The 17,616-nt window shown below is 41.7% G+C and overlaps 1 protein-coding gene across 2 annotated transcripts in view; it reads right to left on the minus strand.

The window, feature by feature from the left end:
* Nucleotides 1-17,616, minus strand: part of PNPLA8 (patatin like phospholipase domain containing 8) — a 137,698-nt gene that overhangs the window by 46,642 nt on the left and 73,440 nt on the right. Inside the window, exons 1-3 of one of the 2 annotated variants that reach the window (XM_060108853.1) lie at nt 15,432-15,586; nt 5,648-6,799; nt 5,295-5,444 (exon numbers count right to left, since the gene is read on the minus strand). In XM_060108853.1, coding sequence (XP_059964836.1) covers nt 5,295-5,444; nt 5,648-6,709 — 1,212 coding nt within the window. In that variant the 5' untranslated portion in view covers nt 6,710-6,799; nt 15,432-15,586. Of the gene's footprint in view, nt 1-5,294; nt 5,445-5,647; nt 6,800-15,431; nt 15,587-17,616 lie in introns of those variants that run through there. The other variant, XM_060108852.1, reaches the window with a different exon arrangement.

Below are 17,616 nucleotides of genomic sequence, written 5' to 3' on the forward strand. Positions count from 1 at the left end.
CGGAAACTGTAATTAAAAATCTTCCAACAGGGACTTCCCTGGTAGCGCAGTGGTTAAGAATCCGCCTGCCAATGCAGGGGACACAGGTTCAAGCCCTGGTCCGGAAAGACCCCACATGCTGTGGAGCAACTAAGCCCGTGCGCCACAAATACTGAAGCCCGCTTGCCTAGAGCCCATGAGCCACAACTACTGAAGTCCACACCTAGAACCTGTGCTCCACAACAAGAGAAGCCACTGCAATGAGAAGCCTGCACACTGCAAGAAAGAGTAGCCCCCGCTTGCTGCAACCAGAGAAAGCCCGAGCACAGCAACGAAGACCCAACACAGCCAAAAATAAATAAATAAATAGATTAATTAATTAAAAAAAGAAATCTTCCAACAAACAAAAGTCCAGGACTAGATGGCTTCACAGGCGAATTCTATAAAACATTTAGAGAAGAGCTAACGCCCATACTTCTCAATCTCTTCCAAAAAATAGCACAGGGAGGAACACTCCCAAGTTCATTCTACAAAGCCACCATCACCCTGATACCAAAACCAGAAAAAGATGTCACAAAAAAAAGAAAATTATAGCCCAATATCACTGATGAACATAGATGCAAAAATCCTCAACAAAATACTAGCAAACAGAATCCAACAACATATTAAAAGGATCACACACCATGATCAAGTGGATTTATCCCAGGGATGCAAGGGTTCTTCAATATACACAAATCAATCAATGTGATACACCATATAACAAATTAAGGAATAAAAACCATATGATCATCTCAATAGAGGCAGAAAAAGCTTTTGACAAAATTTAACATCCATTTATGATAAAAACTCCCCAGAAAATGGGCACAGAGGGAACCTACCTCAACATAATAAAGGCCATATATGGCAAACCCACAGCAAAATCACACTCAATGGTAAAAAACTGAAACCATTTCCACTAAGATCAGGAATGAGACAAGAGTGTCCTCTCTCGCCACTCTTATTCAACATAGTTTGGGAAGCCCTAGCCATGGAAATCAGAGAAGACAAAGAAATAAAAGGAATACAAACTGGAAAAGAAGTAAAACTTTCACTGTTTGCAGATGACATGATACTATACTATAGAAAATCCTAAAGATGCCATCAGAAAACTACTAGAACTAACCAATGAATTTGGTAAGGTTGCAGGATACAAAATTAATGCACAGAAATCTCTGGCATTCCTATACACTAACAATGAAAAATCAGAAAGAGAAATTAAGGAAACAATCCCATTTACCATTGCAACCAAAAGAATAAAATACCTAGGAATAAACCTACCTAAGGAGACAAAAGACCTGTACTCAGAAAAGTATAAAACACTGATGAAAGAAATTAAAGATGACATAAACAGATGGAGAATTATACCATGTTCTTGGATTGGAATAATCAATATTGTGAAAATGACTATACTACCCAAAGCAATCTACAGACTCAATGCAATCCCTATCAAACTTCCAATGGCATTCTTCACATAATTAGAACAAAAAAATTTACAATTCGTATGGAAACACAAAAGACCCCGATTAACCAAAGCAATCCTGAGAAAGAAAAACAGAGGTGGAAGAATCAGGCTCCCTGACTTTAAACTATACTACAAAGCTACAGTAATCAAGACAGCATGGTACTGGCACAAAAAGAGAAATATAGATCAATGGTACAGGATAGAAAGCACAGAGATAAACCCATGCACCTATGGTCACCTAATTTACGACAAAGGAGGCAAGAACATACGATGGAGAAAAGACAGCCTCTTCAATAAGTGGTGCGAGGAAAACTGGACAGCTACATGTAAAAGAATGAATTAGAACACTCCCTAACACCATACACAAAAATAAACTCCAAATGGATTAAAGACCTAAGACCAGATACTATAAAACCCTTAGAGGAAAACACAGGAAGAACACTCTTTGACATAAACCACAGCAAGACCTTTTTTGACTCACCTCCTAGAGTAATGGAAATAAAAACAAAAGTAAACAGATGAGACCTAATTAAACTTCAAAGCTTTTGCACAGCAAAGGAAACCATAAACAAGACAAAAAGACAACCCCCAGAATGGAAGAATATTTTTGCAAAGGAAACAATAGACAAGGGATTAATCTCCAAGATATACAAACAGCTCATGGAGCTCAATATCAACAAAACAAACAATTCAATTAAAAAATGGGTGGAAGACCTAAATAGACATTTCACCAAAGAAGACATACAGGTGGCCAAGAGGCACATGAAAAGATGCTCAACATCACTAATTATTAGAGAAATGCAAGTCAAAACTACAACGAGGTGGGCCTCCCTGGTGGCGCAAGTGGTTGAGAGTCCGCCTGCCGATGCAGGGGATACGGGTTCGTGCCCCGGTCTGGGAGGATCCCATATGCCGCGGAGCAGCTGGGCCCGTGAGCCATGGCCGCTGAGCCTGTGCGTCCAGAGCCTGCGCGTCCGGAGCCTGTGCTCCGCAACGGGGGAGGCCACAACAGTGAGAGGCCCGCATACCGCAAAAAAAAAAAAAAAAAACTACAACGAGGTATTACGTCACACCAATCAGAATGGCCATTATCAAAAAATCTAAAAACAATAAATGCTGGAGAGGGTGTGGTGAAAAGGGAACCCTCCTGCACTGTTGGTGGGAATGTAAATTGATACAACCACTATGGAGAACAGTATGGAGGTTCCTTAAAAAACTAAAAACAGAACTACCGTATGACCCAGCAATCCCACTACTGGGTACATACCCAGAGAAAACCATAATTCAAAGAGTCATGTACCACAGTGTTCATTACAGCACTATTTACAATAGCCAGGACATGGAAGCAACCTAAGGGCCCATCGACAGATGAATGGATAAAGAACATGTGGCACATATATACAATGGAATGTTACTCAGCCATAAGAAGAAACGAAATTGAGTTATTTGTAGAGAGATGGATGGACCTAGAGTTTGTCATACAGAGTGCAGGAAGTCAGAAAGAGAAAAATCACATATGCCAACACATATATATGTAATCTTAAAAAAAAAAAAAAAGGTACTGATGAACCTAGTGGCAGGGCAAGAATAAAGACACAGACATAGAGAATGGACATGAGGACACAGGGAGGGGAGGGAGAAGCTGGGGTGAAGTGAGAGTAGCATCGACATATATGCACTACCAAATATAAAATAGCTAGCTAGTGGGAAGCAGCCGCATAGCACAGGAAGATCGGCTCAGTGCTCTGCGATGACCTAGAGGGGTGGGAGTGAGGCTCAAGAGGGAGGGGATATGGGGATATATGTATGCATATGGCTGATTCCGTTTGTTGTACAACAGAAACTAACACAGTATTGTGAAGCAATTATATTCCAATAAAGATCTGTTTTTTTTTAAAAAAAGCAACTCTTTACTTTGAAAACTGGTGACTAAGTAGAAAGAAATTAAGCATTTCTTTTGCTTTTCCTGCAACATTGATCTTTGAGAGTAACCAAGTAGCTTTAGTTTTACAGGAGAACGTCAATTATAACGCAGAAGGAACGAGAGAATTAGAAATTTATCATTCTGCAACCCTAATGAAATGACTAGTTCTAGAAACAATTAGGTTAATGGTTGATGGCTAATGGTTCTAGCCTAACTGTCCCATGAAAAGATCTCCCTAATCCAGTGGTCAACCTTAGCATTACTAACTGTTGTCCAACCAATTATATGTGTTCTGACACAATGCAATATGAGGTGCACATCGTCTACAATGTGCCCTAACAAGAAAATGCTTAACTCAATCAGGTCTTTATATTTAAATTCCAATGTGCAGGAAATAAAAAGGAAAGAGGAATACATCAACTATACCAACGAGGAGGAAGCCAGGTAAATCCAGAAGGTGAGCCATTCTACAGGAAAACACGTATCACATTTCTCCTTGGTACTGAAGGGTCCCTAGATTTGGGATCAGTTATATAAAATAAGACTTCTCAAAGTTCCTATTAGCAAAACTAGTCATAACAGACTAAAACTGAAAACCACCCAGAAATCCAACAACACTACAATGAATAAATAAGCTGTGATACATTCACACCACGGAACACAAAAGCAACAAGAATAAATTATCTACAACTACTCACAACAATGTAAAAGATTCCTACCAGCATGTTGAGTGAAAGAAGCCAATCATAAGAGTTTACATAATGTACAAAAACAGGTAAAACTGATTTGTGATTATTTTTTCAGAGATTGTGACTGAAAGGGGGCCCAAGGGAGGCTTCTGAAGTGCTGACAAATTCTGTTCTTCATCTGGGTGCTGGTTACGTGGATATATGTGAAAACTCACTGAACTTTACACTTAAAACTGAATGTGTATTACACTTCAATAATACGTTTTTTAAAAGTTCTTTAAAGTATGCAATTCCATCTCAGAGCTTTGCTTTCAGTGTATCACCGACATGTTAAATGACCTAAAAGCACATCTATATTTGGAAATTTTATCTTTTAAGTAAGAGATTACATATATATGAAAGATAATCCCAAATTCTATGAACATGAAATTCTAAAGTTGAGCTATTATAATGTATGTATTATACAACATAAAACTACAGAGGGTAAGTGATTTAAAAACATAACTTTTCAGCAAGATGGTTATCAAAACGCTAAATAAATACCAACTAAGTTAACTTATAATTTTCTGGGTAGCAGGTTAAAAATAAGCACTAACGGATCTCTAACGAAACGTTAACATTGTCTATTCATTATATGATATTTCCAAATTGTTCATTATGTATTACAAATAACCTTAGTACAGGTGTAAAGAGACTCAACCGCATCATTCACACTTTATATTATTTCTCTGAAAACGGTCTATTTAAATGGGTCTAAATTATCTCCACTGTTTTATATTTGAAAACACTGAGGCACAGAAAAGCTAACTGTTTTAGTAATAGGATCACAAGTTCAATTACCGATAAGATCATGAAAATTTTTAGACTTTCAAGTACAGAAAGATCATGAAATAAAAATGAGCAATGGTTTTACTTATGAATTACGACTCCTGTCTTAAGAGTAGTTACACAGCATAAATACCTCCACTGCATTTAAGAAAACCTTGGCAGCTAATAGGCATATAGCATATCACAGAATAAAAGGGAGCATTTAGCATAATGCATCTCATAGGGCAATTACTAAATATATAACACATCACATGTATGCTAAAACCAAAAAGTATTTAAATAGAAAAATGAAACACGTTGCCTTCTCCATTTTAGAAGGTTTATTAGTATTTTTGTTCCAAGATAAAACCAGATTAAAGGTAATCAGAATTACCTTGACAGCCACTCCTTTTCCTTCAGGAAATTCTAGAAGATGGAACGTCAGTTCTTCAACTCTGTTAATGCAGAGCCTTGGGTCGGTTGTTCTTCTTAACGCTTGAACTAATGCCCGGGTTCTGTTATCAATACTCACTCTGGCAATTATCTACAAAGACATGTTAAAATATGTATGATTTGAGTATGCAACTGCTCCAGTGATACCAACAGATGATTAAAGTTTCTTAGGTCCCATTAGGAAACGAAACTTAGAAATTTGACAAAACTTAAAACTTAAAACCACACTGCATTTAAGAAAACCTTGGCAGCTAATAGGCAATTCAACTAATATACTGAGATATAACGACTTGCCTTTTCTTGCTGAAGAGATAACCGCCTTTTCTCCTCTGCATTTTTGTCTTTGCTGATGGCCTGCTCAGCTTTCATCGCCTCTTCCTGCTCTTCTAACTGACTCTTTGAATCATACTTTAGTTTGGGGACAAGTCCACCAATATAACCACCTACTAAAGCTTGTACACCTTCAGTGGGACGAGAAAGAAAGTTGGCAATACTTTGTTTAGTAGAAATGGGAAGAACCTCGGGCGTCCCACTGGGACTTGCAGCATTGTCCTCAGAATATAAAGAAGCTTCTGAGCCCAGATTCTTATCAGTCAGGACGCCAGGATCTGGAGAACTGGGTTTCTCGTCTTCAGTCTTTTTAAGCTCAAGTTCTGATTTGTCCTGGAAATGTTTATCTTCCTTTTGTTCAGACATTTTTTCCTCACGCTTGAAGTATGAATTAATATGACTTGATAAAAAGTAGAATGACTCTCCGAATTTCGTGGTTAGATTATTCGTGTAATGAAAGAGGCTTTGCTTACCTGTATCTTCTTTCTCCATAACGTGACTTTCCTTTGCTGAAAAAGAACCCTCTTCTGCTGATTTGTTGCTGTATTTTTTCAGAAATTTGATGGTTTGTTTAATGTTTTTCTGTTTTAACCAGCCACTATCTGACACTTTTCTGAATATTCGAGAGCTTGGCTTAAGTTGAGCTAAACGAGAGATCATTTCATTCTGCTTGCCAAAAACAGCCTTCGAAACAGAGTTCAAAGTATTTTTAATACGGGACATACGAAGGTTTGCTTTTGTAAGTCCCTTGGGAGCAGAAGTGCTAAGTCTCAAAATTCCAAAATGTAAACCATGGCTGCTTGGAGAGTAACAGTGCCTACTGCAAGAATGAGCTTCACTTTTGGTCCATTTACATCTTATTTTGCTCGTATGAAAACCTCTCTGTAGGCTGCTGTGGCTTCTCCTCCAGTAATGTTCAGGCGAGCGCAAGAAAGGCAGCTGCTTGCTCCGCCGCTTCCCACAAAGACTTCTCGCATTACTAAGGAGGTAAATATAATAGAGACCTATAGTCAAGTTAACAGACATAACGTAAAAATCATTTATTTTCTGTACGTTATGACTTTCACTTCATTCCTGAGTGCTTCATTTAAGAAACGCCACAATTCATGGTCTTACCTGAAATGCAAGAAAAAAAAAATTAGGATTCAAGGTAAATTACTACTTGAACTAAACTCAGCAACTTGTCTCAAAAGAAGATAGGATAATATATTTTCATTATGGCAAAACAGAGTTCACTTTTAAGCAAACAGAAAATCAGTCATCTTTTATTACGGAAGTCAATGAAAAAATAGTGAGCAGTAGGATGTTTCATGAAAACTAATATGAAAACTAACTTAGAGAAGCTACCCAATAGATAAGGTGTCCTACAGCACAAAAGTGAACATGCAATTGTGAAATAAAATTCATATTTATGGCAAGACAAGAAAAATTTTAACAGAAAAATTCTTCTCTGCCCTTTGGCCTCCCCTCTCCCCACACTGCGCATGGTGCATCTGTATCATGACTTGACCAGACCTCCCCATCAGCAGGAATACCTGCTCAATCATAAACAGCAACATTCTCCTAGCATCACGAAGACAGAGCATTCCTTCTTGATCTTGTAAAGGGTCACATGATCCACCACGATGGCACTTAAATCTGGATCACGTAAACTGTCAATATACATCATTTAACGTACAGTCTTCTGTCTCAAAACACTTAAACTGTGTCTTGACTTCTAACTGGCAGAACAGTTCTCAGAGCTTTCTGAGATGCTCTTCCCAGGTTATAATCCTCAAATTTGGCTCAAATAAAATTTTCCAATTCTTTCTTAGATCTACTGATTAATTTTTCGTTGACACAATTTAGATATTATGCTGCTTTTCTTCCTTCCTATGCTATTTAAAGTGTTGACAGTTTATGTGACACTAGACTGTAAGTTCTCTGAAACAAAGAGTCAAGTCTTACACTCCTACTCATTGCAAACCGTTTGTAGAATATTTAATCTGAAACTGAGTCCCCCTAAAACCGAGGTCCTCTGCTGAGTTTATGATTAACCTCTCTATCCAAAATGTTATTTTCCTTTCCAACAGCTCTTCCACTCAACACTGAGGCATAGCAAAGAAAAGGGGGCTGAAACTGAGCAGGACCCTCCCAGGCACAAAAGCCTTTGTGTCCCCAGTTTCTTGTTTGTAGGAAAAAGGCTTTCAGCCTCCTAGACCTTCCCTGAGTTCCAAAGGGCAGATTCAAACAGTTACTAATTAAGGGAATGAGGTGATGCAGAAAGAAACAACAGTGCAGAGATGGGGCAGGGTCCTGGCTCCTCCTGGGGGGATGTACAGAACAATCTGGTACATCTCTGAGTTCTTCTACAGGAGCTCAGGCCCCCACCCAGGTGGAGGGTGGTAACTTCAGGCTGAGCACAAGCACTAGGACCCCAGAGTGGTTAGAACCAGAAGACTGATAGCTGAGATTCCTGGAACACCATCCTGTTACGTCAACCAATCAGAGGAGGGGCACACACCCTGCACACCTCCCCACAAATTTTGCCTAAAAAAACTCTTTCCCGAAACCCATCAGAGTTCAGGTCTTTTGAGCAGGAGCCACCCGTTCTCCTTGCATGACCCTTGCGATAAACCGTTCTCCCACTCCAAACGTGGACATTTCAGTTTGTTTGGCCTCACTGTATGTTGGGCATGCGTTCGACAACTCTACACCAGACATAGTGCTAGATGCTAAGACCACAAACAGGATACCAGGAAACTTTCAGTCTAGAGCTCGAGATAGCCTTGTAAGGAGGATTTCGCTGTCTAGTACAAAGCGCTTATTTAATCAAAGAAGTCAGACTAGAATAAGCTGTGTGCCACTTCTAACAGACAAGGGGTTCATAACCACAACATAAATGCTGTTTAAAACGGATATTTTGTTCTTTCAATTGGTAAAATGTAAGTGATTGATAATATCCAGTACTGATAATACCTGGGGAGATGGGACACAGAGGGCTACCTGACAGCGTGTAATGAAATATCTGACAGTATCTAATGAAATTTTAAATGCTATCTATCAAAATTTTAAAGGCACATATTCTTTGATTAGCAATTCCACTATTAAGAATCTATCCTACAGAAATAACTGCATAGGAGTAAAGGTATGTACACACATTCCCTGCCACACTGCTTGAAATAACAAAACACTGAAAGACTCTAAGTTTCTTCTAGCAAGGGATGGTTAAATAAATTATGGTACACATACAATAAACTGAGTTACAATGTAATGTTACACAGCAGTTAAGGAGAATAGATGATCTGCCTATACATCCTTCATACACAGTACAGTGAGAAAGGCAAGCTGCAATATCATATATACGATACACACATGAGGATACAGAGACGTAAACACGAAGATATTATGTAATAAAAGAAAACAAAAACTTATATATGCAGTTTAAATCTGTGGCTACACACACACACACACACACACACACACACACAGATTCTGAAAGGGTAAGTACCTGTTTATTAATTCCTGTGAACTGAGAGGTGGAATCAAAAGAGAATGAGAAGGGCTTTTACTTCTACTTTTGGACAGACTCAATTACTTACAAAGAGCAGGTATCACTTTTGTAGTTAAAAAAAAAAAGCAAACACTTTAATGCACTTTAACAGATGGCGCTATGTGAATGGAAGACACAAGGTGAGAGTAGATACCCAGGTAAGTCTGAAAAAAGAAGCTGAAAACTGAGCAAAAAAGGAATTCATTACATTGTAAAAGATAAGAGGGGAAGGAGAGAATTCTAGATAATGGGAAAAACAAACAAAAGGAAACACAAAAAAAGCTTTTAAGAAAATATACACAATATAAGCAAAAAGTGCAAGCAGTTGTTTTCATTCCAGGACCTGGAGAGAATGATGAGCGAGGGGTATAAGGGGAGACTGCAAAGACAGGGTGGACCAGGTTACGAAGGGTCTGATAATCTTGCCAAGGAGATTAGAGATCGAACTGTCAATGAAGTATGATAAGCAAAGGAATGACATTAGATCCGCTTCCAGCAGATCGCTGACAGATGGAGTAACGGAACAAGACAGAAACCAAGAACCCATGTGACTCTTCAGAAGGTGACAGTCCGAACTAAAGTCTGTCTAAATAGCATGTAAGCATATTATTTTAAAACACCCAATTTTACAGAGGGAAGGAGAGAAAAGAAGGAAACCTATCTGCTTTCCTGGCTCTTTTGAACCCCTCAGGACTTGCAGTCAATGTTATAAGCCGAATTAATAAGCCTCACAATCCCCAAGACAGAAATAACATGACAAAATACAACGAAAGTACTCGTGGATGAAAAGCCATACTCAAAACCAGTAATGGACTCCTATAACTCAACAACAAAAAATCGAATAACTCAATTAAAAGATGGGTAAAAGATTTGAACAGACATTTCTCCAAAGATGACATACAAACAGTGAACATATGTAAAGATGAATAACATCACTGATCATCAGAGAAATACAAATCAAAACCAAATGAGGTATTACCTCACACTCATCAGGATGGCTAGTATAAAAAAAACAAAACAAAGCAAAACAAAAAAACAAAACAGAAAATACATGAGAAATAAATTCTGTTGTTTAAGCCCCCAAAACAAAACAAATCACCAGAAAATACCAAGTGATGGCAAAGATGTGGAGAAGTTGGAACTCCTGAGCACTGTTACTGGGACTGTAAAATGGTGTGGCTGCTATGGAAAACAGTATAGCAGTTCCTCAAAACATTAAAACTAGAACTACCATATGATCCAGCAATCCTATTTCTAAATATATATTCAAAGGAATTGAAAGCAGGGCCTCAAAAAGATATTTGTACACCTATGTTCATAGCAACACTATTCATAATAGCAGAGGTGGGAACAACCCAAATGTCCACGGACAGTTAAATAAACAAAATGTGGTATATGCACAAAATGGAATATTATGCAGCCTTAAAAAGGAAGGACATCCCGTCACATGCTACAACATGCATGAACCTTGAGGACATGAGCTTAAGTGAAATAAGCCAGTCACAAAAGGACAAGTACTGTGTGATTCCACTTACATGAGGTACATAGAGCAGTCAAGTTCAGAGACAGAGAGTAGAATGATGGTTACAGGGCACTGGAGGAATGGGTCAGAGGGGAGCTGTTGTTTAATGGTAGCGTTTCGGTTCTGCAAACTGAAAAAGTACTGGAGATTTGTTTTTACAACATGAATGCACTGAATGCCACTTAACTATACCCTTAAAAATGGTTAAGGTGGTAAATTTTATGATATATTTTTTACCACAATAAAGTTAAAAAAGCAAAACAAAACAAAACCAACAGTGGGAAATCCACAGTTGAAGAGGAATCACATGCCTGGATCTGCAGTCACATTACCTTTATGGTGCAGAAACCCTAAGCAAATGAAAACTAGTCAGAGCTAGTGAACTCCATGGGGCCTCTGCTGAGTCCACTGAAACTACCATGGAAGGACACTTCCAAAGCTCACAGCAAGAGACTCCCACACTCAGCAACCACCACTGAAGATTAACTCACAGTCAAAAATGAATCACTTCAAGGGAGTACCAACAAGTGTACGTAACAGGAAAACGTGTAACCAAGATTAGAAATCATAGAAAAAAATTCAGTAGGTTTAAAACATTCAATGATAGAGGGAACAAAAATAAGGAAACAAAAAAAAGAGAACTGTACAAAAAGTGTACAGGAAGAGCAAAATTTTAGAAATGAAAACTCCAGCTACATACGAGTTACTAGACACTCCTGTAATACAATGATAAAGAAAAGTTAAAAATAAAGGAATAGGGGAAAATATATACCAGGCCTATAGTACCAAAAGAAAGCAAAAAGCCCTTTAAGGCAAATTTAAGGCAAAAGCATGAAATAAGATTAAAAAGGGATACTATTTCATAGTAAAAGGAATAATCCACTTACTTATTAAATCTCAGGTCATCTCCTAGGTCTTGGAGAAAAAGACAATTTATTAATAAACAAATAACTAATATAATGTATAGCAACAGGTCGAGAAGTGCCATGAAGAAAAATAAAGCTGGGGGTTGGGGAGAAAGGGCACAGAAAGTGCTATTTTAGTTGATGTGGTCAGGAGAAGAATTGAGTTGACATCTTACTGGAGACCTGAATGAAGCGAGGAAGCAAATTATTAAAAGTTTCCGGGTAAAAAGCATTCAAGGAAGAGGAACAAGCAACCAAGGCTTTGGAGACAGGAATAAGCTTTGTCTGTTCAGGAATAGCAAGAATAAGGTGGTTAAAGGAAAGTAAGAAGTGGGAACGATGGTAGACATGGGCCTAAGAGTCAAGCAGAGGACAGAGCTACATAGCTTAGAGGGAAGGGATCTGCATTGTTTCTTTCCATTAAGAGATAATCCTCATGACCAATTATGAACACACCTATCGACTTGGCATTGAAATACAGCACATAAAGCAAATTTGAAAAAGGGAACAATTAAAGGAAAACGAGATGATCTCATGGTCATACTATTTTAATACACCTGTCTAGAAACTACAGTTGTCAAGTAAAAATTACTCAACAGAGAGAGCTGTCAACAAAAGCGACAAGCTGCATTTAACTGCTCCCAAATCACAACACTAGTAAATGCAGACAAGGGTTTGGAGAGCAAATTCAGCTGGGACAAAAGTTCGATTGCAAACAGATAAAGAAGGTAGACTGGGAAGTGCCATCGTCAACTGAGAAAAGAGCAGGGAGGACCAGACTCCCTATTTATCGGGTGGTACAAATACAATGGAGGTATAAATGGAAGAGTGAGGCGTACACCCCCCACTAGAGAACAGAATGACTTTTTTTTTTTTTTTTTTTGCGGTACGCGGGCCTCTCACTGTTGTGGCCTCTCCCGTTGCGGAGCACAGGCTCCGGACGCGCAGGCTCAGCGGCCATGGCTCACGGGCCCAGCCGCTCCGCGGCACGTGGGACCCTCCTGGACCTGGGCACGAACCCGTGTCCCCTGCATCGGCAGGCGGACTCCCAACCACTGCGCCACCAAGGGAAGCCCCGGAATGACGTTCTAACTGGAAGAAATAAGGGAACTTCGAGGTGGAGGCTCCGCTGACGGTGGAATGAATGAATGCATGGAGGACTTCACCGAGTTATTGCAATAATGCAGACACGAAGTGACAGGGGTTTGAATTAAGGTAAAGGTACTATAATGGAAACGAGGGTTACTTTGAGCCACACTTTGAAAGTGAGGTAAACAACAAAACACAGGACTTGGTCACAGGAAAGAATGGGGTAAGGGGGCTTCCCTGGTGGCACAGTGGTTGGGCGTCTGCCTGCCGATGCAGGGGACGTGGGTTCGTGCCCTGGTCCGGGAAGATCCCACTGTGCCGCGGAGCGGCTGGGCCCGTGAGCCATGGCCGCTGAGCCTGTGTCCGGACCCTGTGCTCCGCAACGGGAGAGGCCACAACGGTGAGAGGCCCGCGTACCGCAAAAACAAACAAACAAACAAACAAAAAAAAAACAATGGGGTAAGGGAGAGGGAGGTGTCACGACAACTTAAGTGTTTTAAAACAGAGAAACAGGAAGAGTGCCATTTGTGAATACGAGATAACTGGGAAGGGGGCCAATTTAATAAAAATCTCTGGGATTTACAGGATGCAGTTAACAGTGGGATATTCAAATGGAGATGTACTATAGGAACACAGGCTGTGGAATCATGTTTGGAGTTATTACCACAGTGACAGCTAACACCATAAGACTGAATTTACCGAAGAAGGATGTACAGTAACACTTCTTGAGAATGTGGGGATCCCAGAACTTGACAAAAGCTCCTCTTTGAAAAATGCTTATTTGCATATATACACTATATTTTCCAAGACACTTCAGGATATTCATGGAACTACTAAAATATTCCTTGGGTTTCAAATTTTAACACTCTGGTGTAGAGAGAACAAGGGTAGAGCCTTGACTGCCATTCAAAGTTAGCAAGAGGTAGTCTTCCAAGCAAACAAAAAAAGCACAGGACAAAAGATATCCCGAAAAACTCAGGGCAATGGCGCTTCTAAAAAGCAAGGATAATGAATAAAGTAAAATATAAGACATGGGAAAGAAAGGTTAGAACTAAGACATGATAGGAAGATGTTGGGCTAAGAGTCCTATGACCTTTACACAAATTTATGTTTCACAAGCAAGACAGTATGTACCCTTCGGCCCCAATCCTCTGTCACTATTACTAAGCAAAAAAACAACTGAAGGTACACTGAAGCAAGTAAATATACAAGCTAGTGAAAGTGATCTTTTCAGCCAACATCACTTGTTAAAAGGACAATGCTTTCAAGGTTTTAATTTAGATCTGATACAGAAGCAGAAAAATGAGCAACCCTGAGAAAAAGTTTAATAAAAATCCTGAAATAAGAGCATGTTTTTATGTTCAAAGTACAACTAATTTGCACAAGCCATTTAACAAAATAACTGCAATGAGTTTGAAACACCTGCCTCATAAGCGGCATTAAACTCTCGGTTCACAGTGTAATATACTTTTTTTAAACTCCCGGATTTCAAAATTCTTCGTATTTCACTGTCTTAACAGCATTTTCTCCATACACTAAAACCTACTTTTGTCATTTTTGAAAGCTCAAGAATTGGGACTGTAGGGGCTTCCCTGGTGGCGCAGTGGTTGAGAATCTGCCTGCTAATGCAGGGGACGCGGGTTCGAGCCCTGGTCTGGAAGGATCCCACATGCCGCGTAGCAACCAGGCCCGTGAGCCACGACTACTGAGCCTGCGCGTCTGGAGCCTGTGCTCCGCAACAAGAGGCCGCGATAGTGAGAGGCCCGCGCACCGCGATGAAGAGTGGCCCCCGCCCGCTTGCCACAACTAGAGAAAGCCCTCGCACAGAAACGAAGACGCAACACAGCAAAAATAAATAAAAACTCCTACCCCCCAACATCTTCTAAAAAAAAAAAAAAGAATTGGGACTGTAGATTGGGATGCAGTCCATCTGGGATGTCACTGGAACTAAAAACTTCACTTTAAATAGGATTATGTGATAGTTCCTCATGCCACGTCCAAGTTTTTCCTAGGTGTCACCACTTTCATTGAAAGTTATCATTGTACTGGGCGTAGAAACCAGGTTCCTCCCTGCATGATGGCAGACACGACAGCGAGGTGAAGTACTGCAACACAATGACCCACACAACTTCACCTTTCAAAAAGCACGCACCCTGAATCCGCCTGAAGCAACAGCAGCCGAGGAAAGAATTCAACGTGGGTAGGGTTACAAAGAAACTGATAATTAAAAACAAGGAGCAGCCGACAAACCAGCTGCGCCGAAGGTGGAGAATGATGTAGAATAGGGACATCGCCTTAACAGGTTCCCGTGAACAGCTGGAGAACCTACTGCCCAGGGGAAGCCAGGCAGACTCGCGGAACCTAGGCTGGGAGGCTTGGGGGGTGGGACAGACAACGCGGGGCGGGACCAGAGAAACCAAAACAGTCTGCGCGTCTGGACCAGCAAAGCCCACGGGGTCCGAGGAGGCGGAGAGCGTCGCGCACCCATCAGGCCCGGGACCCGAGGGCTCCTTCCGGTGCCCGGCCGCCTCCGGAGCCTGGATCCGGGGACCTCCTCGGGGCCGGGCGTCTCCCCGCTCTCTCGCCCTGGAAGCGCCCTCCGGGGAGAGATAAGACCTGGAATCCCAGAGGAGTGCCCGGGCGACCCGGCTGCCCTCTCCCGTAGCCTACCGTCCCGCCCGCCCCCCGCGGGCAACTTACCGGGATGCAGGCCGCAACTACTTAGGCGGCAGGGGCGACGCGCCTCTTCCCGGCACGGGCGTCCCCTCGGCCAGCCGGCTGCCATCAGCTGAGCTTCCTGCACAAACAGCGGTGCGACAGCCGTGAAGCCAGCCTCCCCCAACTCCGTCCCTCCCGGCGGAAGTGACGCAAGGCGGCCCCAGTGTACACGCCCACCGGCGAGGAGCTCCTCAGCTTCGCTGGAACCTCGGCCCACCCATCAGTCGCCGCTCCGCCCCCTCCTCAGACATGCGCAGTAGAGCCTGGCTGAGCGCGGGCCGGAAACGTGCGTGCGTGCACGCGCCTGCGGACACCCGGAGAGGCGCCGCCTGGCGGCCGGCCGAGGGAGTTTGTTTTTCTCTGTGTTTGCGGGGCTCCGTTCGGCGGTCGGCTGAGCTAAGCCTCCATCTCTGCGTCCCTGAAGATGCTGTCCACGCTCTGCCCGGTCCTCGAAGAGGGGACTGCGTCACCAGCCGCTTGGAGGGTGGTGAGCGGCCTGGACCGCGGTCCCTACCACCCTGCTGTCACCATTCCTGGGCTTGGCCACTTGGACTAATAATCAGTGCAAACTGCTTTCACATACGTTATAGTATTAGAAGTTAGCCTGTGAAGTCCCTCTACCGCACTGCCCCCCGCCAGGTCCCACACTTAACACATAGTTTTTGAATCCTGACATTTTATACCTACCAAGTCTGCAAACGACCTACAGCTCATAAGGCAAATGCAGCCCACCGCCTGATTTTGTATGCCTGTAAGCCAAGAATGGTTTTTACATTTTCAATGGTTAAAAAAATAAAAGTCTGTTTTGGGACACATGACAATGACATGAAATTCAAATTTCAGTGTCCTTAAAAAAAGATTTTTTTAGAGCATAGCCATGCCCATTCTTTTATTTATCAAGAAGCTTGCATGCTACAGCAGCAAATTTGGAGGGTTACAATAGCTTCCTTTAAATAAGTTGAGGTTAGAAACAGAAAAGTAGTCTTTACTAGACCTCAACCTCAAAGTGTTCCCAAGACTGTTACTCTCTCTTTCCTCTAGGCTTGCCGTGTCTCACAGGAGTGTTGCTGCTTTAGCCTGTAAGATGATTGTGAAGTGTTTAAGGAAGGAACTGTATGAGCTGCCACGCAGTGGGTGTTAGACTGACACTTTTGTTTTTCCTTTTTTTTTAATTAAGGGGAGGAAGCCAGCTTGCTAGGTTCTTGGGGCATAAATGGCTGGACTGTGAACATCATAATGCCTGATAAACCCCTGCAGTGCAAGATCTAGGCATGTTATTTAGCCATACGCTAGTTAGAAGCTGTATGCACAAACTAAACTTTAGAGGCATATGGAAGTAACTAGTCCCAGAGAGATGATTTTCCCCATTGTTTAAGAAAAAATTATACTTGTTAAAACGATAAGGAAGACTTTACTCAAGACTTTTGCAATGGGGGAGAGAGACTGGGCTCAACTGCAAATACAACAAAGGCAGCTGGAGATGTGTGGCCCAGAAGCAGAGTGAGAGGGGCCAGTGTATGGAGAATTACTAAGAGGGGAAACCAAGGGCAGGGGTGATTCTTGCTAAACCATTTTCACAGGATTCCTGCTAAAAACTGATTACTGTGATTAGACACTGACGGTGATCAGATATCAAGGGTGGGAGATTCTCTCTAAACTGACTCGGCAGGATTCTTGCTAAAACTGGACTTGGCAGACCAAAGACTGGGCCCGGGCAGGAAGCCTTGACAGAAGAGGGCTCAGAGAAACCAAATTAAACTTCTACCAATGAGAAAGTCTTTGTCACCCTCCAGCCATCCATGCCCTGCCCTTGTTTTCCTTGATTCCCTAAGTTAGTCAGACTTTATCAAATATCCAGATTTTCCTCCCTTGCCAGAAATATTTTAAAAACTCTCAAGTCCTCCTTCTCCTTTGCTCTTCCCTTCCCCCCCGTGTCCACCCATATACCTTTAAACCCCGACCTTTAACCGCCCTGAAGTCTGACGATCTTAGTGCAGAATCTCCCGCATCTTTCCTTTGCGCTACATCGTCGTTTCCACTGCTTTAGTTTAAATCTTGTCTAAACTGGTTTTCCAGCCTGTAACTGACCTCTGACCCAGAGTTATCATCTTCCGTGCAGCCAAGGCAATCTTTCTAAAGTGCAAAGCCAATCACATGATGTCCCTGA

Source organism: Mesoplodon densirostris, chromosome 9 (assembly GCF_025265405.1).
Source record: "Mesoplodon densirostris isolate mMesDen1 chromosome 9, mMesDen1 primary haplotype, whole genome shotgun sequence".
Classification (NCBI taxonomy): Eukaryota; Metazoa; Chordata; class Mammalia; order Artiodactyla; family Ziphiidae; genus Mesoplodon; species Mesoplodon densirostris.